Source organism: Xylaria bambusicola, assembly GCF_022495145.1.
Source record: "Xylaria bambusicola strain CBS 139988 unplaced genomic scaffold F5B22scaffold_27, whole genome shotgun sequence".
Taxonomy (NCBI): domain Eukaryota; kingdom Fungi; phylum Ascomycota; class Sordariomycetes; order Xylariales; family Xylariaceae; genus Xylaria; species Xylaria bambusicola.
The window spans coordinates 351,303-378,482 of NW_025953580.1; the positions used below are offsets into that span (position 1 = coordinate 351,303).

Sequence of the window (27,180 nt, forward strand, 5' to 3'; positions counted from 1 at the left end):
TGCCCGCTGCCTATCTGAGCCATGGCCGCTGACATCAACCTGCCCTCGACTGTCTATTAGTCTACCTACTGTAGTGTATCCTCTCAAGCTCTCCCGTTCCAGTCTCATACACTATCTACTTACTCCAGTCCTTACTCCAGCCAGTCATCGGCGGCAGTGCTTGGAATCAAGATGCTAGTGTAGCTTGGTAACGGAGCCTGTGCTAGCTTTTGCCGTGCTGGGGCGAGACAAGGAAGTCAACCGACGAGGATATGATCCTGCTGCTGCGCAAACCCACGCGAGGTGAAAATAAACTATTGTCCTTGCCGCGCCGCCACCGCTCGAGCTGCCCGCCCGCTACCTTGCCTTGAGCCTGCACATTCCGTAAAGTAGCCTCGGGAGCCATTCTTTTTCAAGCTTGACCCTATACTTCAACAAACTTCCATGTCTACCAGCCGGCAGGATAGGCGAATGAATGTGGTGGCCTAAGATGGCGACTGCTGGGCAGTACGGCTCTGGATATACTGCAGTTCCACCAAGCGTCGTCGACCAAGGCAGTTCGATCAACGACGGGTCTGACGAGAATCGATATGCGTATTATCAGAGTGCCGCCGGATGGACTTATCACGAGCACCACGGAGCCAGCGGCCCAACTCAGACGGCAGGACAACCTACAGAAGGACCGTGGCCTTACCAACACAGCGACGGGACTCATGCTTCTGGCTATCCTCATGGGCACCCATACAACCAGGCGGCTTATTCGAACTATCAATATGACCAGGCTATGGCCAACGGGGTAGCTGTCCCGCAGGCTGTTTACAACGGCCAAGAGGGGTGGGCATATTATGGAAATGGCGGCCAGTATTGGAGTCAGTATAGTGTTGGGCAGCCGATGAATCAGATACCCACGAGGAGCGATGCGATTCAGTATACCGCACCACATCACATCCAGCCAACGGATCAGACGTATGCACAACATGAACTCTATAAAGCCCTGGCCGACAAGATAAATGCTCCCCAAACACCGACGTCGCTCTCCGGGCGCTCTGGTAAATGGCAGCATAGAACCGCGTTGATGGATCCCGTCATAACGGAATCGCACCCGAGGCAAAAATTGACGCCGTGGAAATGGAGACTGATGTTCATTGTTTGCAACATTTTATCGCTGTTAAATGGTAAGTCGTGGCTGGGCTGAATCTTCGACGAATTCACTGCTGATCGGAATAGGCTACGATCTTAGTAACACCGCCAACATCCAAGGTCCAGTCTACAAGGCGTATAACGATATACACCTACTGCCATGGGTTGCTTTAAGCTACTCCATATGCAATATTGTCGCAACTCCCTTGGCTCGAAAACTTTGCCAATTCTATGATATCAAGGTTCTTACGCTTAGCGGACTAGTTCTTATCACTGCCGGTACTGCACTCGCAGGTGCCGCCCCCAACTTCGTATTGTTTATCGTTGGTCGAGCTATTATGGCATTTGGTGCCAGCGTTGTCTACCAGGGGTAATATCACCCCATACCCTCCCCCCCTTCTATGATCAGCCACACTGACATGATTTATAGCATATTGAGTTTTACTGTTATTTTTTCATACCCCAATGAAGTTGCCCTAGTGCAAGCTTCTATTGGCGCGAGCTTTTCCTTCGGTGTCTTGACAGGTCCCGTAATTGGTAAGTCGGTCCCAGCATCCTTGCATCGCGCAACACCGAGGCTGATGGTGGTTCCAGGAGCTGGATTCGCACAAAATGAGCACGCAACATGGCGATGGGCTTTCTACTTTGCTTTACCTATCGTGGTTATCGCCTTCTTCCTCTCTGTCTTTGCCTTGCCAAGCTATTCCGCCTCGACCAAGAAGTCGGTATCTAGATATTTCAAAGAGATTGACTGGATTGGTCATATCTTGCATTCTGCGACGTTCATATCGCTTAGTCTCGCGACTGTATTCTCCGGGTCTGCTTGGCCATGGGGATCTATCCCCCAACTCGCCATATGGGTCATATTCGTTGTGGCTTCTGTTGCATACATTGTGCAACAAACATTCTCCATTGGCGTAAAGCCTGAACATCGAATTATTCCTATCTATCTCTTCAACAAACGCATTATCCTTTTGACTTTCTTATGTACATCAGGCGCCAGTATTGCGTACGGTATCTCGCTTTACTATACACCTCTCTTCTACATGTTCACTCGCGAGATCCTGCCGCTCGAGGCTGGTCTACGTCTACTGTGCCTAACAGCACTGTTTATTGTCGCCATTTTTGCGTCTCATGGTCTTCTTGGATACACGAGATACTACAAGCCATTCTTCATCCTTGGTAGTGCTCTGCTCTTAGTAGGCGGCATTACATACCATACTATTACCGACCATACTCACTTAGGTGCCATTATGGCTTTCAGCGCCATAATCGGTGCCGGCGTGGGCATTTTATGGAACCTCGCCATTCCGGTATGCTCGGCTGTCCTGGAAACTGAGGAGGAACGCTTAGACCAGGCGACTCTGCATAGCTTAGCGCAGCTGGGTGGTACTGCGGTTGCTCTTTCGATATCAGCAAGCATATATTGGAATGTCGGGCTGAGGCTGGTGAAAGCTGCTGCAGGGTTTGTGGGCTTCAAGGACATTGAGATCCTCGGATTACTGTCAGGTGTAGAGTCCACCATGCTTGATGGTTTCAATGCCGATATCAAGGAGCTCGTCATCAGTGCTATAATCGAGACGATCAGCTGGCTTTATTACACAGTCATTGCTGGTGCAGCAATAGCCTTGCTAGCATCCCTTTTCCTCAAGTGGGAACCTTTAGAATTCCAGCAGTGGACTATAACAAAAGAAACTGGGCACAAAACTCAGGATTCAGAAAAGGGAAAAGAGGTCCTGTATGAGCTCAGGCCTGATAGACAAGGGCCATAAATAGACTGTCGCTTATATATACATACACGGTACAACTGGCTTTGATACCCTCTGCGCTTAGTTTACGATGAGCTATGACACATGGCTCTTTTAGATAAAAAAATGTCAAGATAATGATTACACATTAGTTAAAAGGGTTACTCTTATGATCTGTAATAGGTAACTAGGTATACTCATATTAAAGTTCTATTCCATCGATATCTACTGACATAATCACATTGATCGTTATAAATTATGCAACAGACTTTTATTTCACATATAGGATACCTGCCCATATATATCAATGCAATTCTTATCAAAAGACTAGCAATCTCAATGTTCCTATTCCATTCGCCACGCTCGCTATGTTCAATAATCTAAAACTCACCTTGAATCAACCAGTATCGACACTCGATTCCTAAGCTCCTATATCAGCGCATACATCACTTTGTGAAATGCACATGTTTCTCACCGCTCGCTATCTTTTCTTGGAGGAATTCCTCAAGCCTTAAAGACTGCAGCGCAGCTTCGATATGTTCGCCCTGATCAACCTCGAAGACCTTGCCCTGGCGTCTCTGTACATGATCATTGCTTCGCTTGAGCTTCCTCGAGACGGCCCGCTCGTATATCTCGTGCTCCTTCTTCGCCTCTCGCATCAGCAAGTCGCGGATGAATCCCTGATAGAGCAGCTTGTATGTGCGACAGATGGTTGTGAGCTCTTCCATTTCGGGGGAGAGCGGCTGTGGCGCAGAAGCGACCTCTTCGTCAAACTCATCTGTGACTTCTAGGACTCGTGAGCATGATTGCAAAGTATACGAATCTACGAGCGATGCGACCTTGTCGTGGAGGGCCTGAACACGAGGATAGCACTTTCTGTACTCCATATTGATGATAGTGGAAAGCGGAGAGTAGAGATATTTTCTTCCGGTATGCTCGAGGGGGCTTGTTTACGAGAGATTAGCGTTCCACAAGACTTCCTGCTTGTGAGCAATGTATTCTCTCGTGTTTGGTGAGTGTGACGAAAACGATAGATATGCCGAAGGTTTTGGAGGGCCTTGAAACTTTATATGTGGATTTGGCCTGGTGATACGGTGCTGATGATTTTGCAGACAATGCAGTGTTCGGCTTGATACGCTAATTCTTTGTGATTCTTTGAAAAGAGGTTAAAGCTAGGCAAACAATAAAAGTACAATTGGTTTATGCATCTCAAAAGACTAGCTCGAGACGCAGAGGCTCGTCTTATGATAGATTGGATGGACTCTTTCATGCCATTGTAATGACCTGTTGCAAAGGAGACACTCGGTGCAACACCGCCAACCGTGAAAGGAGAATGCCACGATATAGCAAGAGTTATACATCTTAAGTTACACCTTTTCATCTTATTGTGGAACAAAGAGCGCTACATGACTCTCATGGCTGTTTCGAGGTTGATTGATTGTTGTAAGGTATGGTGTATGGTAATACTAGCATAATGGAGCCTTGAGACCAGCTTAAATACTCACAATCGGAGCGAACTTTGTAACCTGTTTAATAGGTAGAATGTAGGCTACTATACTTTGCCGTTTCCATGTCGTTATAGGACTCCTGGTCACAAGAGAGGCACAATAGGTAACGTATATAGGGGTCGAGGTAACAACCTTGTTGTAGCGTACACAACAAATATCTACTAGATGAAGGGGATACTTATATACATGTGACTACCTTGTTTAGATGGGTGTTATGTGAACGAGATTTTTGGACCATACTGTAGCTCAGTGCGAGCGTGTCTTACAGACAGTCGCATCCCTAGCGCAGCACAACCCAATCGCAAGCAACTCCCCAGCGTCCAAGGCCATCTAGTACAACCTCCCAAGTAGGTCGAGCAATACCGATAACGACTCCAGGTCGCACATCATTCCCAATACCAAGACCGCTCAATCGGCCTGGGCCTGCAAGTATCAGCTTGAAGATACTGTGTCCCAGGACATCCCCTGCCTCTTCGTTTCTACCCTCAGCTTGACTGTTATTGTTAGCATCGACCTTATTACTCAGTATCTGCCTGCCTTGAACAAGCGTCATACCCCGTGCGTTTGGACTTGTATCACTTGTATCATCAACTTGAATTCTGGCAACCCACTCTTCGTCGCGCGCAGTAGTATTCGCTATCGAGGAAGAGCCAAACCCTGCCTCAACATCAACAAGCCAATCACGTAGCTCAGCCGCCAGTCCCCCTGCAACGTACTTTGCGCCTTTGCGCTGTGGCGAGAAGACATCGGGCAAGGGCTCCGGACGCGGGGCGCCTCCTGGTAGCTCAGCGGGCTTGAAGCGCGGCGGTTTCTGAAACGTGGGTCGATGTGCTTTAACGAGCAGTTTCTCTCCACGGCAGGGAGAGCTGTCTTCGGTGCCCTCGGCGGCGTCTTGAATGACTGCTACATCTGATTCTTCGTCGTTTTCCGAGATTGTAGGTTCCGACCTGAGAGACTCGACGGCTGAGGCTGTATCTTGCATGTCGACATCTAATATGTCTTCGGTTTTGAGGAGGAAAGTCGATGGTTCTTGGATCCCAATGTCGGGAGAGGATATAGAGATACGTCTGCGTTTGGCGTCTCTCTCTTCGTTCATGTCATAGGCTTCACAGTCACTTCCTCGTTCCAGGGGCGAGGACTGATGTACCACATCATCTTCGTCAATTATAGTGTCTTGCTGGAATCCAGTGCGGTTGCGCTGATATTCATCGTCTAGCCCGACATAGTCACCATCGTCATCAGCTTCGTCGTAGCTGACATGATCTTGCCTCGGCACAGGTGGCGGTGAGCTGTCAATAACAACATCATGCCCCGTGCCGCGATGCCGGAATGGCGTGATAGATGACGATGGTCCTTTGTGCGGCGTTGAGTGCAGCGAGAACCGCGGCGTAGCCTGGAACTGCTGGCTGCTCGGCTGAAAGGCCACATGAGGCGTCTCGCTACGAGACTGCGAACGCTTTGGCACAAGAAAGCGGTGCGGTGTTGGGGTCTATACACGGCATCAACGAAGCTAGTCTTCAACAGCATCGGAATGAGGACTTACGGCTGGCGGAGGGGCCATGCTCACATCGCATCCCGAGCCGAGACTTGCGGTGCTTCTCGCGGGAAGGGAGGCGGCTGGACCACGATGGCGTCATTGGGCGCTAAGGGCCAAGCACCTCATATCTCAGGCTGAAGCTTTCCATAGGCAGCTCGTTATCATTTTCACTCGTGGCGTCCTCTGTTAACACTTAACACGGTACCTAGATGGTTAATTAGTTGATGAGATGAGAGATTGCAGAACTGCGCTGTTATAGGTATCTTGAAGTGCCTTCTTGTTCGGTAAAATGTCGGCATGCCCCTGCACTGCACTCCCTGCGCTCCCTGCCTAACTACCATACCTAACCTACTGCCCCCCAACACCAGCAAATTAGGAGCCTTAGACTACTAGCACTTGTATAATTCAACCAAGTGATATCTCGAGTCGCGGATTTTACAAAACGTTTATACTCATTGGAGCGATTGCTATTGTGAACGAGAAATTTATTGGTCAAGCATCTATCTGATGCCAATGTCAATTGTCTTGACTATCCCCTGTAGTAACTCACAGTGTGTGGTCTCCGCCATCAAAACACCCTTCGCCATGCAATGCTTAAACAGACAATACAATACCGTAATACGCCTTATCCTACCAAAACGTTTGAAATCCTTGTGCCTTTTCGTGTTTTAACGCCAAAGCGACCCGAAGCTTACTCAAATGAGCCGCTACCAAACAAGCCCCCGACAACTTTGCTTCTCCCTTCAGCTCCCTTCCACTTCTTTGCCTCGCGCCTCTTCTCCGCCTCGGCCACCTTCGCCCTACGCTCATTCTCGTGGGCAAAGTAGTTAATGCCAGACCGTTTGCCTGCGTTCTTCTTTAGCTTACCATCCTCACCGAAACTGGCAGCCTTGTTCAGTGAGCCCGAGGTACTGCTGGCTGAGGCTTGACTGGTGCTGCTGCTGCTCATGTCACCGCTCGAACCCAGACGCTTTGAGTTTGTAGTGGCCCGACGTAGCAAGGCCGGCACTTTAAAGCCACTGCCAGTGGTAGCAGGTGCAGTGAAGGCCAGCTTTGTCGTCGTGCTTGTGCTAGCCGTTGAAAGTGAAGATGAAGAACTGCGCTTCAGGGTAATCCGGTCGACGACGGTACCACCACTATGGCGAAGGGTACGGTGGTTCTCTTTGTTAGAATGTGATGTTGAAGGGCGCTCTCCTTCCCCTTCGCTGTCAGAACCAATCTCTGTCGCAGGTATGATGGATCCAGCTGAGGCATTAGGCTCATCAAGCAACGTCGAAAGTGACCTTCGAACTTCTGCTATCGACGATGGTCGGGCTCCTTCCCTCGTATGGCGCCCATTTGGACCCGGTCGGGGAGCATGATCTTCTGTTCGAGAGCGCTTGCGGCCAGTCGTCGGAGGTTGGCTGTCAGGTATGGCTTGCTCAACCTGACTAGCATTTTGTGATTGACTGTCGTCACCGCTGGATGTGGTATCCTGAAAATTCTCATCAAAATTCCATTCCTCGTCATCATTCATGTCTTCAATACTCTTCAGAAACGCTGCATTTCGAGGATTCTCTGCGATCTTGCCAATACGCTCATCTGCAAATAATGCCTTCTGCATCTTGGCAAATTGCCGACGTTTCATTCGACGGCGGGCCTCGCCCCCATCGTCCGAGTCGGATAGATCAAAGTCGTGACCGTCACCTCCTCGGCGCCGTTTACGGAGCATGCCTGTGGTGATGTCTCGGAAAAGCTTGTCAACTTGAGCGGCATCTGCGGCACGCTCTCGATCCCTTTAAGAACATTAGCATCTAACAACCTCCTTTATTCATTGTGACAACTCACGCAAATAATCCCGCTAGCTTGGCAGCATCCCCGTCATTCTTCCCAGTGTCGTCGATCATCTCTTTGACGAGTTCATCATCCTCATCACTCGAATCCTCTCCGTCTGCGCCACCTAAGCCAGCATATTCATCTTCGGATTCCACGGCCTGCTCTTCGATCATCACCGCTGCTTCGCTCTTTCTCTTGTCAAGCTTCCTTTTCAATCGCTTCTCTCGTTTTGCTGCCTTCTCCATTAACTTGAATGCATCGGATGATGTTGCTTGCTCTTCGGACAGCCCGCTAACATCGACAATAGTGGCACGGTTGGTGCTTTCGGCAAGCTCTGTAGATAGCAAAGTAGGGCTTACGCTAGCGACGTCATTTCGTCGTAAAAGTTTCCCTCGTTTCCTTACAAGTGGTGACTCCTGTGTGACTACTTCATCCAGAGTGTCTGTGAGTAGGACGGTGCCAACAGTTGACGGTGGAGGATCGACAAATCGCTGTTTCAAAGGTGTGAAGTCTTGAAAACCACCATCCTGTGTAGGGTCTAGGAAGTCGGAAGCCTGCGTCGCGTCTGCCTGCACGAGACTATCGAAGCCATGGGCCTGCGATTGTGAGTAATGTAACTGCAATCCCTGGGTTTGGGTTTCATGGCCCTGCAAGGTCGCTACTTGCGAGGGTTGGCTATCAATAATCATATTGTTGGCCTGAGATTGGTCTGCTGTGGCTGAAAATTGGGAATCGGGAAACTGGTCGAGACTAGGCATGAAAGCTTGAGGCGAGCCACTAATCGATTCCACCTGGCTATTGTCCATAGTGCCGGCGAAAATCTGAGTTAATCCTAGACCAGCAGGCGCTGCAGTTGCGATAGGAAGCCCGGGTATGAAAGTTTTGGTAGCTGAGCGCAAGACCGACGTTGGTGGCTTAGGAGAATCTGAACCCGGCACAGCAGGCGACATTGGTAATGCACTTTTTGGCTTGGGGGTAGCCTCAATACCACCCTCATCTTCATCGTCTGAAATGATTTGTACCTGTTTCTTGAACCTTCTTGTTTGTGAGGCGGTGGGGCGCTTGATTGCTTCGATGTCTTCATCTGAAAAGTCATCGAAATCATTAGGATTTGGTGTCTTTTCGTCCTCTGACTGTACTTCTTCTGCTTCATCCATGAACATGGAATTGTTCACATCCTTTTCCGAGTTTTCAGCGGTTTCGTCTTCCACATCACCTTTCTCTTCATCTTCCTCTTCAGAGCCGGAAAACTCAACTTCTCCAGCTTCTGTGTCTTCATTGTCTTCGAAGCTGTCGTCATCGCTATCATCCCAAGCGAGAGGATCTACTTCGCCATTCTGCCTTTTCTCCTTGCGATGCCTCTTTGCCTCCTCCCGTTCACGCATCATGACCTCCTCAACTTCTTGACGTGCCCTGGCAACAATGTCCTCAACTTGTTCTCGCTCACGCTCTCGTTCTTCGGCGGATTGAACCACAATGCCTTTAGAACGGAGCAATTCGAGGCGTCGTTCACGCTCCAGTTTTGCCTGGGCCTTGGCACGCTGCTGTAGAGACATTTGAAGCTCAGCCAAAGTCATAGAAGGTTTCGCATTTCGGCCACGCGTTTGTTCTTTAGATGGTGAAGAAAGATGTGCGAGGTTGCGTAAGATCTTCATCTCGGTCGACTCCTGTGCCTTGCTCTCAGGAATGCGAGATAATACGGCCTGAAGCTTGTCCTGTTTCTTAGTTTTGGTGATTTCAAGTTCATCATCAGAGTCCATCATCATAGCCTGTACTTGCACAGGGGGTAGTTTGACTCGGACTTGGCGCATTGGCTTTTTTGAAACCCGCTGTTGCGGAAAGGAGGTTACCCTATCAGTCGTGTTTTCCTTATCTTTGCCCGCATCTTTAGATTGGGATGAGGAATCTTCCAGGCTTGGATGGTCGCTGTGCGCTTTTTGAGGTATGGGAACGCTATTTTCGGACGTAGAAACAGTCGGGGTTGAGGGGCACACTGTCTCTTTTGATATACTAGGAGGGGAGCTCGGTGGGGTTCCATCGTTATCGAGCTCTGCATCGGTCTGGTGAACCGACGCGGGTGTCGTGGCACGACTTGAATTTGGTGCCTTATTTCCGGTGTCTGTAGAGATTCCCTCGGGTCGGAAATTGAACTTTTTGAAAAGCATATCTTTACTGATTTTCTTTTTAGTCTTGGCTTCATGAGCGAGCTGGAGACTTCGGCTCAATCGCTGCGTCTCGCGGTTCATCTCTTCCAGAGCCTTTTTGCTTGCCTTACGGGCAGGGCGAGAGATGTCTTGCGTGAGTTTACGACCGCCATCGTCATCCGAAATGTCTGATACATCGTCTTCATCAGCGGACTCTGTGGGTACCTGCTCACTGACACGCTGGGCGCGTTCCATCCGCTGACGCTCTTCCTCAGCCTCTCTATCCAACCTTGCTCTTCTCTTCTTCTCAACCAATGCCTTGAAACGAGCGTTCTTGCTCAGGTCAATGGGCATCTCGTCGTCATCAGAGGCCGAGGCAGTCGAGCCATGTTCTGGGGCTGTGGTCTTTTGTGGTGATGGGGAGACGAACAGTCCCGGGGATGAGTGACGGCTTGTCGAAGCCGGTGTACCGGGTGTCGACTGACGATCAGGTCTGGCCAATCTCCGTCGAGTTGGGGCGATTACATCATCCTCATCATCCGCCTCCCCTGCAAGCAGTGATTGCTGGATTACGGTGTCCTGTTCTGGTGTTGGACGCGGCTTTCCACCTTCTGATGCTCGAGTGAGCTGATTGGTCTTTGTGAAATTGGCATGCATCCGAGCAGCAATGCGGCCGCGAGGTTTCACGATTTCTGTATCTTCATCCTCATCTATAGTGTCGTCTTGCAAGGGGCTTTTAGATTCGGCTTGCTGTTTGGTCTTGTCGATGGCAGCAAATAGCGCCTTCGCATCAATTGGACCGGAGCTTTCGTCGCCAGAAGATGCATCATCCACAGCTGCCAGCATTGCTTTAAGTTTGGACCGGGGGGTTAATTGTGGTGATGTAGGGTTGGACGCGTCGCCAGCGGGCGACGACGCGCGAGGAGAAGACATGTTGTGACGACAAGAGGTGGGCTGCAAGAAAACCAAAAGAATAACTCAGATCAAACGATCATGACATTAGATGGAGGGGGCTTTGCAATGCTGAATATGTACAGAGCTCAAAAGAATTACGACCATTGACGGTTGATTAGGTAGGTAGGTAGGTACTTTAGGCATCGAAAGGGAAGTGTAAAGCAATCAATTAATTGGAGGTGGGGGTCATGTCTATTAAGGCACTTTACGAACGCGCTGCGCTGCGCTTCAACACGCGTGCCCACCGCGTCAAGCTCGGACAGTGTGAAAACCCCACACGAAACGTCATGCCGTCGCATCCCGCCGAGTCTCCATCATTCGCTAACACGTTTACACGTTACATATAGACATTCCAAAGTCAGCCAAAAGTCCTTCCACTTCAGAATAAGCGACCTAAGCTGATCTATCTAGTAGATGAGATTGGATACAAGTGCCTCAGCTAATGAGTGCAGCACCCTAATAACACCCTGCACTGTTAGGCAGCTCGTAGGGTTTCCCTTCGGCACTCGTCTGTAACCATGAGATATCTAACCCTCATTCACACTCTTTTTACATCCAGACCGCCGAGGCAGTTATCATGTAAGTTTAGGTAAGTACCAAGACGATATCTTGACAAGCAATAGATTGAAGGAACCAATGGGGTATCGTGGACGTCAACGTACAGGCTCCTTCAGTACAAGTCCCTCCATCACAAATCCCTTCACTACTTGAACCAAAACGCCGAACACCTTTTAGACTTTCCAGTGGTACCAATGCAACCTGCCCTTTGCGCCATCCCAATGCTGATACAGAGTACTATATACATACATACTACTAAGGCATAGCTAATAATCCGTCTAACACACCGTCGAGCGTCTGCATGTCATGCAAACTTGTGCCCGCCCAAGTAGGTTCATCATCGTCAATATCCATGGAATCCGGCGCCGTGCCATTAGTCATCCCATCTTTATGGCTGCTCGTAACCCCATTGACCATGTTCTCGTCGCTATTGCGTGGCTGCCCCTGTCCGGGCACATATGTATAATTGTTATAGTGGTCCAGTTCGCCATCTCTATACGTGTGTAAAACTGACTGGCGGATCGTTGGCAATGAGCTGATGCCACAATCACCAATTTCCAGCGCAAGACGTAGATCGGCCATTCCAAGCGGCGGACGTTCGCTCGCTGCCTTTGCTTCGACCGGTAGCAATCCGCTCTTGTCTCTAGACAGTTCGCCTCTATTGAGAGCAGCTTCTTCCTTTCGAAGTTGCCGGCGGTACTTGTGGGTTTGTATCCACCCAACACCAGCCCCGAAACCCGCACTTCCTGAGTCACCGGGTCCGTTGCTTCTCGTCCTCCCGAATACAGTCGACAAAAATTCTTTGATGAATGTCTCGGTGGCAACCGACATAAACTGTGCAACCTCGGGAGTATGGCCACCAACCAGGCCGGCGGCATATGATATCGGCAGCATTTGCAACTCGATGCTCGCGGAGTCGGGGAACTCCCCAGACTCGACGGCCAGGGGTTGCGCAAACCGCTTCTTTATCTCCAAGTCCAGGTCTGTCATATTTAGAGAGATTACCTTCACACAGGATCTTGTAGATCAACTTACTCATGTTGTTAAGCCCTGTAGCGCTTTGGGGGATGTCCGCAGCTCGAGTGGCCCTACCTCGATGGTGCTCCATAAACATGTCGGCCATGACATCGTGTGGATCGAACTGCCTGAGGTTAGCTAGGCATGTCCAATGACTGGACCTCTTGCGATTAGAGTATGCATACATCATTAAGCGCCAGATCCTTGATACGCCTGCGGTCGCGGCTTGGCAGCTGCATGACCTCAGCCTTCAATCTTCGTTCAGCCGCATCACCGGTCACGGGCTTTGCGCCAACGTTGGCAGCCGGTTTGTCGTTAGCAGAGACCCATGGTGCAAGCCCTTGATCGGGCATTTCTCTAGTTAAATTGCCATATATTGCCGCCAAAAGCTGGTTGTGGAGATGGAGTTTTTCGCCATTTGGAGAGGCAAGTATTGGATCGATGCGCTCGGAATATTCAACTTGGTTCAACCGACCTGCGACGGGCTTAAATCAGCTTTTTAAGTACAACGGGGCAGATGTTCGACAGCAGAAACGAACCCAAGATGAACTGGGTGGAGGCATCTTTGTAGATATTCCATTGTTCGATGCCAATGGCGCTCTTCAAGCTTGTGTATAATGGTTCAAGATCGATACGGGCGGGAATGATCTGGCTTGTCTTCGTGATCTTTTGGGTGGCCGGTGTCGAAACGGTAATTGTTTTCAGGATGGGAGTAGACAGGCTGACAGATGGGCGGCTGCTCAAGGCCGCGGGATCTATGTCGGGCATATCGGGAAGTGGTAGATTATTGCGGCGACCCGACTGGGGTGGAATCGAGGTATCGCGACTTGTCGAATCGCGAAGCTGGGGCTAGGGCCGATGGTGGTGAGCTTAGGTAATAAGGGAGCGTACGAGAGCTGTCGCGTGCGGTGCTGCTACAGACACGACGCCGCGGGACCAAAATCCCATGGATCGCTAGCCCTAGCGCATGCGACCGAGATGAAAGCTTCAAAATGATGATATTGTGTTGTGGATAGCCGCCATGTGATGAAGTTGATGGCGCTTCGTCAGAGAGCGATGGAATACAGGACACTCGCTGTAGGACGTTCGCTGGTGGTGGAAAGTTTTGGCAGACAGATGCGAGTAACCGACGAACGGGGGACTGGGGCCGCAGACTGCAGGGACAAAAGTAAGGAGTACCTTTCTTCAGTACAGTTATAGGAGCCAAGCTAGGTACCGAGTACAGTCAGCCCGGCTACAGACTCTACCTAAAACAGTGCCTAGGTAGGCGCTGTACCATATGCTGGCTCAGACCCTTACAAATAGCTACCTACATACATACCAAGATACCTACCTAGTCACCTATCTTCTTACCTGGATAATGCCTAGAGCCTACCTAGGTGGTAGGTAGGTAGGTCTGCTAGGTACTTACCTACGAACCTAACCCCGCTGTGTAACTCAAGTTAGCGGGGCCCTAGTCGCGCTGCCCAGGTGTAGAATTACACTATAACACCCCGACCTACATGTACCTACCTACGTCGTTGGACGAACGCATCGTCGCGCCTACACAGTTGCAGTGTTCGCTCTGAGCCACGGTTTGTGTGTCGACTCATCGTCCTGCGTACACTGTTGATAGACCATTACCTTGGTCTACGTCCTTGCTACAAAACGCTTTGTCTCCTACCCCTTGCATAGGCAAAATGTTACCATGTCTCGAGCAGGGCCCGATTCGAAGCGCGTCGAGGCTAGCATCAACCGCCTCATTTCTGAAATAATACCCAATAACCCACACGACACAAGGGACGAAAACCAGCAGAGGCATAGCCTGTTACTTCAGCAAATCAAGGACCAGCTTGAACGGCAAGTGCTCATATTCGTAGGGGGGTGAGAAAAGAATAGTGAACAGAGAGAACAGAGAGAACAGAGAAATCGCGGGGCAGAAAGAACAGACGCAGGGGAGGAAAAACAAGCAGATGAGCTAGCTACTAATACTTGGAGTTTCTAGACCCCATCCGCCTCCCCTCGCCGACCAGAATCATGCCTCAGAGCTCATCCGCCGTCGGCTGGTGCAGTCTGATCCAAACCTAGCTCTGCGCTTCTCCAATCTATACTCTAGGTTGTTAGCCCTGCCTATTCTAAACCAGAAATGGGCAATACTCTACCTTCTCCATCAGCTGACGGACTCTCCTGACCCCAACCTGCCGGATCCCGTGGCTTTCGCCGAGTTTCAACAGGAGGAAGCGAGGCGGCAGAGGCGGCGAGATAGAGAAGAATTTGGGTCTCTGAGTCCCTCGGATCGTGATACAGAGAATGAGTTTGTACCGGATCCTATGGCCGGAGTCTACCGGCCAACCGATCTACGCGACGTCTTAAAGAATCCGAAGGCAGTAAGAACTTCAGATCAAGATTCCCCATACGATGATTCCAGGCGGCCGCCGTCCCCAAGCGAATGGAGACGCAACAAAGCGCAAGTTGACGAAATTCCCAACTCGTCAAAACGAGACGTTGCTATCAAATCGAAGCTGTTGGCAGACAACTACTCCGACCTTGAGCCCCCGGAGCCAACTATACTGAGAGATCTCCCTTACACATTACAAGGCGTTTCTTCAGCCACACTCCCCTTTGGCCCAGACTATTCTCTTAAGTTACCTCACTCGCTACCGCCTCCCCTAATTGGTCTGCTTCACACACTTGGTGAGCCATCGCTCCTTTGCAAGGCCCTTCAAGACTTTGTCAAGACTCCCGCAAAAGGACTTCTGGATCAAAGTCTTCGGGCTGCCATTAATGATGAACTACGATCTTACTTGACTCTTGTGGCAACGCTGGAAGGGCAGATTCGCCGGGCCCTCTCTTCCATCGACGAGACCGCTCCGCGAAGTGGCATAGGAAAAGCTGGCGTTACTCTTAAGCGCTGTGTGGTTTGGACTCGTGAAGCGACCATGGGCTTGAGACTTCTAAGCCTAATAGCCGAAGAGTCAAAAACCAAGAAAGGGGGCCAGATCATCTCTCTCATCCACTCCTTTTCAACATCGCACGGTGACCCCATCGTAGGCGCTTTCGCGGAACGCCTGTTGACACCTGTAACACGACCATTCTATGATATCCTCCGTCATTGGATTTACGACGGTGAACTTTCAGACCCTTATTCGGAGTTTTTCATACAGTTGAAATCAACGGAGTCGGTGGCCAAAACTAAGACCGGTTCAAACAATGTTTGGGATGAAAAATACGACATGTCTCATGATATGATTCCCTCAATCGTTACACTAGAATTTGCGGATAAAGTCCACCTGATTGGGAAATCGTTGAATTTCATCCGTCATAGCTGCGGTGATGCTCAGTGGGTTGAAACTTATTCTAAAGCATCATCCAAAGAATTGCGTTACGGAGATACAGCTACCCTTGAATCATGGATTGATGACGCCTACAAAATTACTATGCGTCGTTTAGTTCATCTTATGACACACAAGTTCCAACTATTCGAACACCTCCAAGCATTAAAGAGCTATATTCTCCTGGGGCAAGGTGACTTCATCGCGCTCTTAATGGAGTCGCTCGCAGCCAATTTGGATCGGCCCGCTGGAGCTCAATACAGACATACACTAACTGCACAACTCGAGCACGCAATCCGCGGGTCCAATGCTCAGTTTGACTCTCCAGAAGTACTTCGTCGTCTAGACGCCCGCATGCTTCAACTGTCACACGGTGATATCGGATGGGACTGTTTCACCCTTGAATACAAGATCGATGCCCCAGTAGATGTCGTAGTATCGGACTGGGGCAATCGTCAGTACCTCAAAGTCTTCAATTTCCTTTGGCGTATCAAGCGCGTTGAGTTTGCACTCTCGTCTACGTGGAGAAAGGTGACCACGGGCTCGAGAGGTGTACTTCAAACGGACCATGCAATTGTGAGAAAGACCTGGAAGACAACTCGAGGGTTTCTTGCCGAGATGATTCATTTCGTGGGCCAGTTACAATATTATATCCTTTTCGAAGTGATTGAGAGTTCCTGGTCTGAACTCCAAGCGCGCCTCAAGCGCGAAGACGTTACACTCGACGACATCATTCAGGCTCATAAGAATTATCTGAATTCCATTACGCACAAAGGTCTCCTGGGTGCGCGGCGGAAGCGCTTCGTGGCTTCTTCCTCAAACAGCTCTGCCGCCGCCAACGAGGAGGACGACAACGGCTACATGATTCAGCTCGGTGAACTTCTACGCACAATGCTATCATACCGCGATTGCGTCGACGGCCTATACTCGTGGTCTGTCTCGGATTTCACACAACGTCAGGAAGCTGACCTGCGACGCGAGGACATGGGCTCTGATGGAAACCCCGCTGGCCCGCACAGCGAATTCCCCGCCCTCCAGGAGCGCCTCCGGCACCTAGGCGAACGCTTCCGGACACGTCTACAAATCCTCCTCGGTGATCTCGCCTACCAACCAGACGTCGACCTCCGCTTCCTCGGAGTGTCCATGAATTTCAACGATGTGTACCAACCCATCCGCCGCAAGGCCAAAAGTACCCCGGCCGCAGCTCCAACCGGTGGCACGGACAGAGAGAAAGGAAAAGAGAGGGAAAGGGAATAAGTATTCCACATGGGCTGACTGAGATCCATTTTGTTATGGAGGGAGTTAACCGTTGCTTCAAGGATTGTTGGGATGTATTCATACCATACCATTTAGCAGGCGTTACGGACTGGCGTAGACAAATTGATTCCACCAGTATGGAAATGACGAAATCTAAGTTATTATGAATCGAAAGGTGACAAGGCAAGCTCGAAGCAGATTCGGCAGATCACTGCAGCACCAGAGAGTATGCGAGTGACAGCAATGCAAAACAGCAGGAGTTCTAGATTCACGATATGACTATTTAGACACGTACAATCAACCTACATTGTACGTCTCTAGAGAAGAGCACTTCATGGCTAAGTAGCTGCTAGATCCCTATATTTCGGAGATGGAGGCAGCTAGCATATTATGTATTGATAAAATGTCGATCAATGATTAAATTCGAACATTGCACCAGACCTTGAACATAGCAGGGCCGAGGAAAGCCAACATTCCAAAAGAGGTAGATTGGGACGACAGGGAAAATCTAGCTTCGTTATCAATCACTTCCAAAGTCACAGTCAACTCATATATCATGAAGATTTGATGTCATTCGTCATTCATGCGTGCTATCTTTCATAAAAGCTTGAACGTCCATTTTCCAGTGTCTTCCACCGCTAAGACATCCCAGCGGTTTTGTGAGTCCACCAGCCTCCGACATTTCAACTCTGTGAAGCAGGATAGTGAAATGTGGAAGGAGTTCGGCCTGGAGTTATTCATTGCTCGCAAATTATACAGGACCACCATCTTCCAGGAAGAAACGCTTTTGTACCACCGTATTGATACCACATACAAATAGTAATAGTAATTGGTCCTCCTGATTGTATTTTTTTCCTCGCTCTTCTTTAACGCCGTTTGAAGTGCACCCAGGTATAGAAACGCCGAATTCCCTGTCTCTTGAGCCGTAATATTGTACAGACCATTGGTTGTAACAGCTCTAGCTCGTTGACAAATGTCAAGAGTTTGACAGGTGCAAGACGCCAGGCAGTAGTGTCGAATCAGCAAAACAAGCAGATTTCTGGGTAGGCCCCTCCCTATTCCTTCCGAGCCGTATTGAGATCCATATGCCGATGAAGAATCAACCCCAAGTTTTACCTGCGCTAAAAGAAAACCCATCCCAATCATTCTTATCATGAAAATCGTCAGACAGTCCATCATACATCAAGCCGCAATAATGCCAGGTTCGCCAATCGAACTAAAGTGGTATGCCCCTAGTATTGGCAGTGACTGTCACAATGTATCCAGCAAAGCTGGTGAATAATCAGGTGACCCAACGCCGATTCCCAGTAATCCCATATCCAGCGTTCGCAAGATTGAGCAACATGCGACGCAAGAACTTCAACCCAAACTTGACAATTGTAATTGACAGATTAAACATCTATCATTTCGGTGTCAAGAGATAAAGGTTCTATAACCTCATCACCAGGTCCCCAATTTCCTTCAAAAACTGTAGCTCCGGCTCGTCGGCGATGCCCAACCCAAGTCAATGCCTCAAGTTGAAGAAGATCTTGAGCAGTGAAACGAAAGACCGGCACGGCGGCCAACATCCGTCTCACTACTGTGTCCAAAGAGCTACAATGGTTGGGGTCGCTCATGAAGAGAGGTGGTTGTTGTAGCTCGGTCTTTCGACTAGAGCCCGAGCCTGCTCGATGCAAGCCGAAGATATCGCCCGATTGTCTAACGGTGCTTCGGAGAATATAGCTACGGCGATTGCTCTTGCCTGTGTTTCCGTCATTGTCAAGGGCATTCATGCTGCGTTCAGTGTCGTCAAGAGGCATGCCTTCCGCGTCTCGCTGGACAGCATTGCCAACTTGTGCGAGGACAGGTATTTCCGAGAAATCATCTTCTCTTAGTGCAGTCCATGTAGCCCCATTCTCCGGCAATTTGACATTTGCCGCAATCTCCAGCATGATTAACCCGAGCGAAAAGATATCAGCTGGTGTATCAATTTCAGACCGAAGAGCCTCAGGAGCCAAGTACTCTCGGTCTCCATCCAAATCAAGGTTAGTATCGGATGCTTCTTGCAGTGATGTAGCCAGTCCGAAATCACCAATCTTCAAGGTACCATCAAAGCCGACCAGGATATTCGAGGGTTTGAGGTCACGGTGGACGATCCCAGCAGCATGGATATGTCCCAGTCCCTACTTTTCTTAGCGTACAGCTCATCCATGAATGAAAAGCGACACTTACCTGAGTTACCTCGAACATGATTTTCCAGATTCTAAAATCATCCAGTCGACCCTTAGCCCCAACCTCTTTGAGGAACTCATTCAAGTTACCCTCTTCACAAAACTCGGTTTGGATGTACAGATTATTGTTTTCCTCCCAATTATCGATAAGCTGCAAGATGTGGTCACAGCCAACAAGCCTTTTCAGTGCGTTCACTTCCTTCATCCGCAACTTCCGGTCTTTATCGCCTTGAATCGGAAGATTCAATTTCTTTACAGCAAACATCTTGGAAGCTGACGGAACAATTGTTTGGGAGAGTGGTGCGGGCGTACCGAAAAGTCCATTGTCATTCAGGCTGGTAGATTTTGTTGATTCAACGACTTTATAGACTTCTGAAAACTCGCCGCGTCCAACAAATTCTACCTTTGCGAAACGATGCATGAGGCACTGATCCAATTCGTGGCTAGTTAATCCGTGAACCGGAGTAATGACACGCCTGTCTAGAGATTGTGAAAAATTATGTTGTCTTGTGGTAGGCGTAGCAGGCGGCAGAATTGAACCTCGGCCATTGCTTCCGGGAAACAGAAAACTATCAGGATTGGTGGGGAACGATGAATGGATCACATTAGTGGTAAGACCACTTTCCTGTGGCGTTTTAGGTGAAGCGCTATCTGTAGTTTCACGGACGTCCAGATGGCCAGCTGCGGATATATCATTCTTAGTAACCTGCATTTCTAGAAGACTCGTGACGGCTTTGTCCATGGCCTCAAGCGGTGCAGGTAACGGTATAGAACCACGCTTCGCTCTTGATTGACTAAATGAAGAAATCGCAATTGAAGGGGCAGACGCTTGTCCGACATCATTTACAGATGGACAGGTATCCTCGTTATCGGGACTGTTGACTCCGACTGGTATATGCTCGAAAGATTCGATCAAGGAACTCGACTTACAGTTGACCTCGGTATCTCGTTGCCAAGTAGGAACTTCATGGTTTATAGGCGTAGACAATGGGAGGAATCTATGTGTCGTAGGGCTCTCGTTCGACAGCTCACTTAAATTGCTTGAGCTTTGACTCATAAGCTGATTCTTCGTTGGCGTAGGTGGCATTGAGCCCTCATCACAAGTATCCATCTCATCCGCGTACTTGCTAGGGCTCCTCCCTTCCTCGCTGTGGAGGCTAAGAAGACTCCCTCGACGGGAGTGTTTTGCATTAAACCCTTGGAAAAGCACCGGCCGCGGTGGGTCGTGGTAAGGGCTACGACTGAAAGGTGTTGTGGGAGATCCATGGTGTCTATTAAGCCTTGCCCCTCTCTTCGCCAGGCCAGTTGGCGGTGGCGGAGGGAATGTTGCAAAACCGTGGCTCGGCCTTTTCGGTAGTCCAGACTGTACCTTTTTGCATGGAGTATCAGGAACGTTTCCGCCAAAAACTGTACTCGAAAGTCGCTCCTCCGGATTTCGGATCATCTTGGAAACTAGGCCAGTGGAGGCGAAGGCCCCTTCGAAGGGTTTTGCATGTTTGTAATCAGGCGTTGACGCACTTGGAGCAGGACCTCCAGAACCGTCGGGTCTGGGTCGCATGGCGCCCAAAGGTAGACTTTTGGAGAAGTTCATACGAGCCCTTGGTTTCTCGGCCTGAACTGGCACGTGAGTTGGTGAGTCGTCAGCAAAGCTTGATCCCGAAGAGGACGTTGTGATGGTTCGAGAAAGTGGATGGCGTTGAGTAGGAGGCTGAAGCGTATTGGAGAAAATACTCTCAGCAAATGGACTGTCGCGTGGAGGAGGCATGAAAGAATCTAAAGATATGCGCGGCCGATTCATGCTGTTCGAGGTGGCTGCTTCTGGTGAGTTCTGGCTTGCCGCAACCACGTTCGACAATGAGGACAACCCAGCTCGTCGTGACCAAGACGTTCGTTCACTATTATGACGCTGCTGGAGAGTAGATTTGCGGAGTGACCCTGCTCTACGTGGCATTGCTGCTGGTGTCGTTGAGTACGATGGCTCCACAGAGCTGGCAGTGATGTGGGTTGTCCAGTCATACTCGCTGGGCGAGTCATCACATGTTTCTGGTGTGGTACTAGCTGATTTGGGGAAGTGGTCGAAGATGTTAAAGCTATCCCCCAAACTTGAGGGACCGTAGCTTCGGCGCTTTGCCTTAGGGCTATTCTCCGTGGACTGGTCGAGGTTCATGGTGGTGTCATTTCTTTTCTTCAGAGGGCTTGCCTCTATAAACGGGTGCAGGTTCAGTAAAGATGAGCCGGACATATCGAGATGCATACTATGCCGATTCGATGGCTTCTCGGAGCTCTTACGTGATGCTGCACTGCGTGTAGCTGCAACGCCTATGTTCTCCTGTCCATAGGAAGCAGAAGGAGTAAGCGATAGATAGGGTGATGAGTTGCCTGCAGAAGAAGCAGTAGTTAATGCGCGCCTAGAAGGACTGCGCGGAGAAGTTCGCGGTGACGTCCGGATCCGTGCTTGAGATCTTGTTGTCGTGGACGTGCCTAAGGGACTTCGGGAGGCTGATTTAGCAGACCGTAGTGATAGTTTCACACTAGGTCGAAAAGGCGTCGCCAAGGGCGATTGGGTGTGGCTAGAGTTTGGCTGTGCTGAAGCTGTAGTTCCGGGCACAAAGTATTGGGACTGTGCGCGGCGACAGGATGGTGAGTTCGGCGCAGATCCAGTATCTGAACTGCTCTGTGAAGCCGTACGAACCAGCGAAAACTTGGAAGGCGAACGCGATAGAGAGCGCCTCAGTGTTCTAAAGCCGGCTTGAACATCAACATGGTGATGATGTGGGTGCGTCGGTGACGGCAAGGTGAGAGTGCCCCCGCTATTGGACATGTTGAGCTGTTTTGGGATAATGGCGCTGCGTGCGGCAAAACAATAATCGAATCGAATACACGCAAAACTAAAAAGAGGCGCACGCGACCAGGTTGTGGCGTCGCAGCTCTAGATGGTGCGCCGGTAGTGGTCAAAACTATCGCATAGGCACAGACAGTGACGCGAATGTTTATCGAAGCGAGAAATGTGAGCGGAGCAGAGTGCTTAATCGAGTCAAGACATCTGGAATGCCAATGATGCAAGGGCAAGATTTATTTCTTCAACGGTGGTGACTAAAGCTGCTCATGATTTGTGTCTCAGACGAACAAATGGTTGCTTTTAATGGTATGTATGCGAAGCGAAAGAATCTCTCAAGGGGCCGACGGTATCGCAGAAGTGTGAGTTGCTTCCCTTATGACTGAATATCCGAGCTCCACAGGTGAATGGTGGGTACGTTGTAAAGGCGGACGGTTCAACGATGCACAGGCAGGTGAATGGTAGGTAGGTAGGTAGAACCTGTGTAGGTTAGATACTGGCGAGACACCAGCACGTAGAAAACGAGACGTCGACGAGACAAGTTGGCTGCCACGCACGCAGTTGACCCGGTCCTGACGTGTGATGTCAATCACTCAGGGTAGTCGCCCCGACTAGGCGATTAGGGAGGGTAGAAATGTGGCGCGATCGCGGTAAGAGCCTCTCCCACACCATACGATCTCTTCGGGCAGCCAGCGCACTCAAAGATAAACAAACTATCGTCGACGACGCAGGTAGATGTTGGCGACGATGGTAGAGGTGGTGGTGAGGGTGGTCGTTGGTGGTAGTGGTTTCCGGGAGGAGGTCAAGGCAGGCAATAATTTCTTTAAGCCTTGGGGTGGTATTATTACACACAACCTGTCGGGGTGGGAAGGGAAAGGGGGGAGGGCGGGAGGATGGGCGCGCACGTCTACTTCTGCGTCTGCGTCGGGGTTAGGTACTCTCTCTGCCTGGGATTGTACCTCGTGTACCTGCTTGCCGTCTGCTGTCTACTCCGGCCGTAGGTACCTCACGCTACTGCTTAGGCACATGAACACGTGTAAGTAGGATGCAGAGTACTAACCAATGTGGTATCTAGTAGGATGGCGGGATGTACACTACGGGTACTGGTGATCGTGGTCACAAGTAGCGGTCAAAGAGCGGTACCCGTGGGCCTCGAAAAACGGTGGCAAAGGCTATGCAAACCGATGGGGGGCGATGGGGATCGCGCCTACTCGACGTGTACCGTAGGCTGGAAGTGACATGCGCATGCGCTGGGACGGGTCTGACATGGGGGCTGGAGTCTGCTGAAGTACTTACTTACAGGTAGGTTAGGTAGACGACACCGCGGACTCTGGAGAGAGGGACGGGTATTGGTGCAATTGGCGCAGTAGTGGAAAGCGCGTTTTGTTTACTTTCTCCAGGCGCTACCGGATGGTCTGACGCGTTTTGCGGGCTGCCATGGTGGGGCTCCTTCCCACCAGACTCTAGATACCTGGCGAGCCCTGGATACCTAACCAGATACATACTAGGTACCTAGGTACCCAGGCAGGCACCCAACCAAACCCAACCTTGGTCTAAACCATCCGACTTGTGCTCTCCGGCTCTAGTGGGTCATCACAAGGGGACAGGCCAGCCTCGTGGCTGCGCTAACTCTCCCTAACAGACAGACCCTAAGTAAGTCGACCCTAGGTACCTAGGTCATCATGGTCCCTGTATGACCCCCGTTAAGTGTACCTGGGTAGGTACATGTATGTAGGCGCCCTCTTCAGAGGAATCTATGGCTTCGGATCTCTCAGTCTGCGCTCTGTTACCTATGAGCTGGCACGAGGAGCCTCCTTCTGCAACTCTTGATACGTGATCCTTTCTCTATCATTGCGAACAGTATTTTTTTTATCTGTACACCTACTTCGTACACGCTCTAGGTAGAATATTTACTGCTCAAAACTGCACATTAAGAATTGTTCGTTTCCAGTGTTACTCGCAATCATAATTACGAGGTACCATATGCTGAACAAAATACAGTGTTCACCTAACTGTATATACTCATGTTTATTCTCACGTGTAGTGTACGGAGTAGTGGTCTTGTTTATTTATTATTGTACCAATAATGCCCGTCCATATGACTACTAAGCTTGTTGTGCCTATGTAGGTACATTACTCAGGTTACCGGTATGTCTATGCATATGGTACACGAGAATTCTTATATCTGGAACTCAAGAGCACACTACCTACTTGGTCACTTCATAACCCCCTTCCATCCGTCCCTCTCTCCCTCAACTTTATCTGTGTCGTCTTGTGAGCCTCAGTTTCATCCATCCGGCATCAACCGCACCATCAACCAACTCTTTAGTGCAACACTAACAACTCACCAAACAACGCGTAGTGCTGCCGAACCCCCCGCTAAACCCTACGCGTACTGGATGCCCTATCTAGTGCCTGGATATGAATAAGTAGGTAGGGAGTAGTTTTGTCCCCTCTATTGCCAGCGTGTTGGTTGTAGGTAGATCGTTCGTGCGCAACTTGCCCATCAAGCCTGATACAGTACCAAGGCTTAGAAACCCTTCTTTTTCCACGCGTCGAGACACTGTGCAGATCATAGTGAGAATCTAGGTCGAGAAAAAGAAGGGCTGCTACTTAGCCGATCAAGGGTCCCGCACCTCCAAACTTCATAACCCTACCATGAGTAGATAGTGACAGTGTAGGTACATGGCTGGGGTGGTGGAGAATATGTAGTGCTCTCATAAGTAACAGAATTCTGATTTTCTCCCTCACGTTCTTCTCCCACGATATCATCGATTTACGTGCCGGAGGTTAAATCCCGCGTCTCCGCCACGTCTTATCGACTGCCTAAGGCCTATATTTCTACTTCCGTCGAGGTGAGTTGGTGAAGGTTTACAGTTGCAGTGATCACCACAGGGGGCGCGGCTGACAGATCCGAGGCTTAAACACAATAAAAATAGATAATCTTAATCCAATCAATTATATTAGGATTTCATTCCACGTTTCATGCGATCTCTTGAAATTTCTCATGGCCTATCTCGCTTCAGGGCTCTACTCCACCGAGCGGGCTTTCGCTAGCTCAAAGGGGTTAGCCAGCCACTATCGTATAAAATATTGTTACTGGCTCAATTTCCACTGAAGCCCATTGTTGGCGGTCTTTCGGGGCATCGTCGGATTAATTAGGGGACAATAAATGTAGTGTACCACACATTAAATAGGTCTACGCGTACAGAGCAGAGGTATGTACCTACTTAAGGTAGGGAATATGCGCAGAGCTGAACTTGGATAGAGTGGTCGGTCTTCCGCACATCACCGTACATTACATCTCTACACTATCACATCTCATATTCGCATTTATTTCTTCTTGGTGTATCACCAAATCGACACTACTGGCGTCATGGCACAAAAGGTCCGGCTATCACTGCACCACACTAACTGATGAGTTCAGTGATCAATCGAGATCCCCGTGCCAGTCAAGTCAGCGACTAAAATAATTCAAGGCTGCCTATTTTCGACGAAGCAGGATGAGAGCCACGTTTCACTACGTGCTGAACATGTAGGTACCTAAGTGACATAGTTACTTGGTTGTGTTATGGGATTGTAGCCTCGAACCCGATTCTCCTAGGTGCCTCGAGTCCTTCCAAGCCTGTCTGGATGAATCAATCCATTGGCATGAACACGCTTATAGTACAGTATGTATTGTGTAGAATAGCCGCACAGGCCTCGAAAGTGTCACGGACGACGAGGTGAGCCGTGTGCTAACGTTCGCAAGCGGGAAATAGTAACAGTAGCGGAACGGTAAGATCTACCCGGCCGCCGCCAGTCTAGCAAGTTTCAAATTGTCGAATGCGCTGCCTAATGCACACTGTCCTCAACTGCAGTCGATTGATAGGCGCGCGTTGTGATCGCAAATATCATATCGGTCTATCCCCTCGTGAACTGACCACCAGGACAGACGCCAGAACTCCTGAAATGAAATCGCACATCTGTCTACCGTAAGGGCGAGGTTTCAGTCTCTCTAATTGTGTGACCGAGATTTTATATTTACATAGTTGTGGTATCCTGCGACGATCAGCATTGGTGGATCGCATTATGTCAGTCGGGTATGATTCAATCAAAATCGAAAGCGAACACGGCTCGCTTCTATCGGTAGACTTTAATATCGTCGCATTCCCTTTATACTTCCAATGCATAGTTTTGAAGAGAAGACCAAGTACATCCAAAACATCTGAAGCTTTTGCGCGATAATCGCGATCTCGCCCGCTCCTCCGATCGGTTTTTTTTTTAGCCTCATTGCGTGATGAAGAGACAACCCCTCTATTGAGAGTGAACTTTGAGAGAGAAGAAAAGGATTGAGCCGTGGAAACGCGATTTCTTTTCCTAGCAATAGCTAGATTTATTATCTGCGCTCTTGCCAGAAAATTTGCCCTTTTTTTATCTGTGTAGTGTCTACAGTTGGTCAAACTCAACATCAATATAACACGGTCCGGTAACTGCCATTGTAAGCGCTCTCTGAAACAATTCCAAATTCACAACCAACCAGTTCTAAAGGATGAATGGATGCCCCCTGGAGCGACTTTGCGCGGAGAGAATAATTTGGGTAGCTATTTAATACTCTGCATGGTATCATACTCAGCCTCTAGCAATGGGAATAACGCTTTCCGAACTCCAGCGAAGCTGGACTCGCGGAGGCTCACACTTAGTCCCTAAAAGGAGTTGCAATGGCCTGAAAAGGTGACAGGAACTCATTGACTATCATCGTCAAGTCTGCTAAAAACAACCAGTCGAATGAAGTCTCCATGACGAATGTTAGGTACGCACCCTCTGGATGCGTCACCATTTTATAAAGAGAGGGGCGTTAATATTCAAGATGACATATGAGACTGCTATATAGGCTGGTTAGTTATAAAGTTTCATTTCGCAACTGCAAAGACCGATCGTAGTTTGCGCATCGAATGGAATCTCTTAGGGGAGATGTGCAAGAGAACTATGCTCATGATGGGCACAACAAGCACTCTATCTAGCAACATCACCTTATAATAGTTCACTCTGCCATTAAGTAAAAGCATGCGATTGGAGCCAGAGCAATTATAGAAATTGCTTTGGGCATCAATGTTAATTTAACATCTCAGCCAAATATAGATTTCATTGTCTTAACCAATTTTAGTGTCTTAATTATATCATCTA

The 27,180-nt window shown here is 49.5% G+C and overlaps 8 protein-coding genes across 8 annotated transcripts; 2 read left to right on the top strand and 6 right to left on the bottom strand.

Moving 5' to 3' along the window:
- Window positions 1-1,054: 1,054 nt before the first annotated feature.
- On the top strand, window positions 1,055-2,891 carry F5B22DRAFT_637089 (major facilitator superfamily domain-containing protein; the record flags this gene model as incomplete). The annotated part of the gene is made up of 4 exons (XM_047977384.1): window positions 1,055-1,154; window positions 1,207-1,489; window positions 1,550-1,656; window positions 1,714-2,891. 4 exons carry the CDS (start codon window positions 1,055-1,057, stop codon window positions 2,889-2,891), a joined length of 1,668 nt encoding a protein of 555 aa, XP_047829853.1.
- A 422-nt stretch (window positions 2,892-3,313) lies between these two features.
- F5B22DRAFT_647590 (uncharacterized protein) lies at window positions 3,314-3,754 on the bottom strand (the record flags this gene model as incomplete). The annotated part of the gene is made up of 1 exon (XM_047978894.1): window positions 3,314-3,754. The coding sequence occupies one exon, from the start codon at window positions 3,752-3,754 to the stop codon at window positions 3,314-3,316; it is 441 nt and encodes a 146-aa protein (XP_047829854.1).
- Window positions 3,755-4,488: 734 nt separating this feature from the next.
- Window positions 4,489-6,182, bottom strand: F5B22DRAFT_610888 (uncharacterized protein). The gene is made up of 2 exons (XM_047975243.1): window positions 5,919-6,182; window positions 4,489-5,864 (listed from the first exon to the last, which is right to left on the bottom strand). Exons 1-2 carry the CDS (start codon window positions 5,934-5,936, stop codon window positions 4,656-4,658), a joined length of 1,227 nt encoding a protein of 408 aa, XP_047829855.1. The 5' UTR covers window positions 5,937-6,182; the 3' UTR covers window positions 4,489-4,655.
- A 329-nt stretch (window positions 6,183-6,511) lies between these two features.
- F5B22DRAFT_231969 (MRC1-like domain-containing protein) lies at window positions 6,512-10,985 on the bottom strand. The gene is made up of 2 exons (XM_047969869.1): window positions 7,740-10,985; window positions 6,512-7,687 (listed from the first exon to the last, which is right to left on the bottom strand). The coding sequence occupies exons 1-2, from the start codon at window positions 10,802-10,804 to the stop codon at window positions 6,604-6,606; spliced, it is 4,149 nt and encodes a 1,382-aa protein (XP_047829856.1). The 5' UTR covers window positions 10,805-10,985; the 3' UTR covers window positions 6,512-6,603.
- A 1-nt stretch (window position 10,986) lies between these two features.
- F5B22DRAFT_231973 (transcriptional regulator of RNA polII, SAGA, subunit-domain-containing protein) lies at window positions 10,987-13,297 on the bottom strand. The gene is made up of 4 exons (XM_047969870.1): window positions 12,940-13,297; window positions 12,586-12,875; window positions 12,419-12,524; window positions 10,987-12,366 (listed from the first exon to the last, which is right to left on the bottom strand). The coding sequence occupies exons 1-4, from the start codon at window positions 13,166-13,168 to the stop codon at window positions 11,639-11,641; spliced, it is 1,353 nt and encodes a 450-aa protein (XP_047829857.1). The 5' UTR covers window positions 13,169-13,297; the 3' UTR covers window positions 10,987-11,638.
- A 488-nt stretch (window positions 13,298-13,785) lies between these two features.
- Window positions 13,786-17,519, top strand: F5B22DRAFT_610906 (Spc97/Spc98 family protein). Its single transcript, XM_047975244.1, has 2 exons — window positions 13,786-14,239; window positions 14,385-17,519. The coding sequence occupies exons 1-2, from the start codon at window positions 14,088-14,090 to the stop codon at window positions 16,966-16,968; spliced, it is 2,736 nt and encodes a 911-aa protein (XP_047829858.1). The 5' UTR covers window positions 13,786-14,087; the 3' UTR covers window positions 16,969-17,519.
- A 734-nt stretch (window positions 17,520-18,253) lies between these two features.
- F5B22DRAFT_232034 (uncharacterized protein) lies at window positions 18,254-22,299 on the bottom strand. The gene is made up of 3 exons (XM_047969871.1): window positions 20,109-22,299; window positions 19,180-19,859; window positions 18,254-19,130 (listed from the first exon to the last, which is right to left on the bottom strand). The coding sequence occupies exons 1-3, from the start codon at window positions 21,997-21,999 to the stop codon at window positions 18,360-18,362; spliced, it is 3,342 nt and encodes a 1,113-aa protein (XP_047829859.1). The 5' UTR covers window positions 22,000-22,299; the 3' UTR covers window positions 18,254-18,359.
- A 3,501-nt stretch (window positions 22,300-25,800) lies between these two features.
- Window positions 25,801-26,863, bottom strand: F5B22DRAFT_610912 (uncharacterized protein). Its single transcript, XM_047975245.1, has 2 exons — window positions 26,545-26,863; window positions 25,801-26,494 (listed from the first exon to the last, which is right to left on the bottom strand). Exons 1-2 carry the CDS (start codon window positions 26,621-26,623, stop codon window positions 25,908-25,910), a joined length of 666 nt encoding a protein of 221 aa, XP_047829860.1. The 5' UTR covers window positions 26,624-26,863; the 3' UTR covers window positions 25,801-25,907.
- Between the last annotated feature and the right edge of the window lie 317 nt (window positions 26,864-27,180).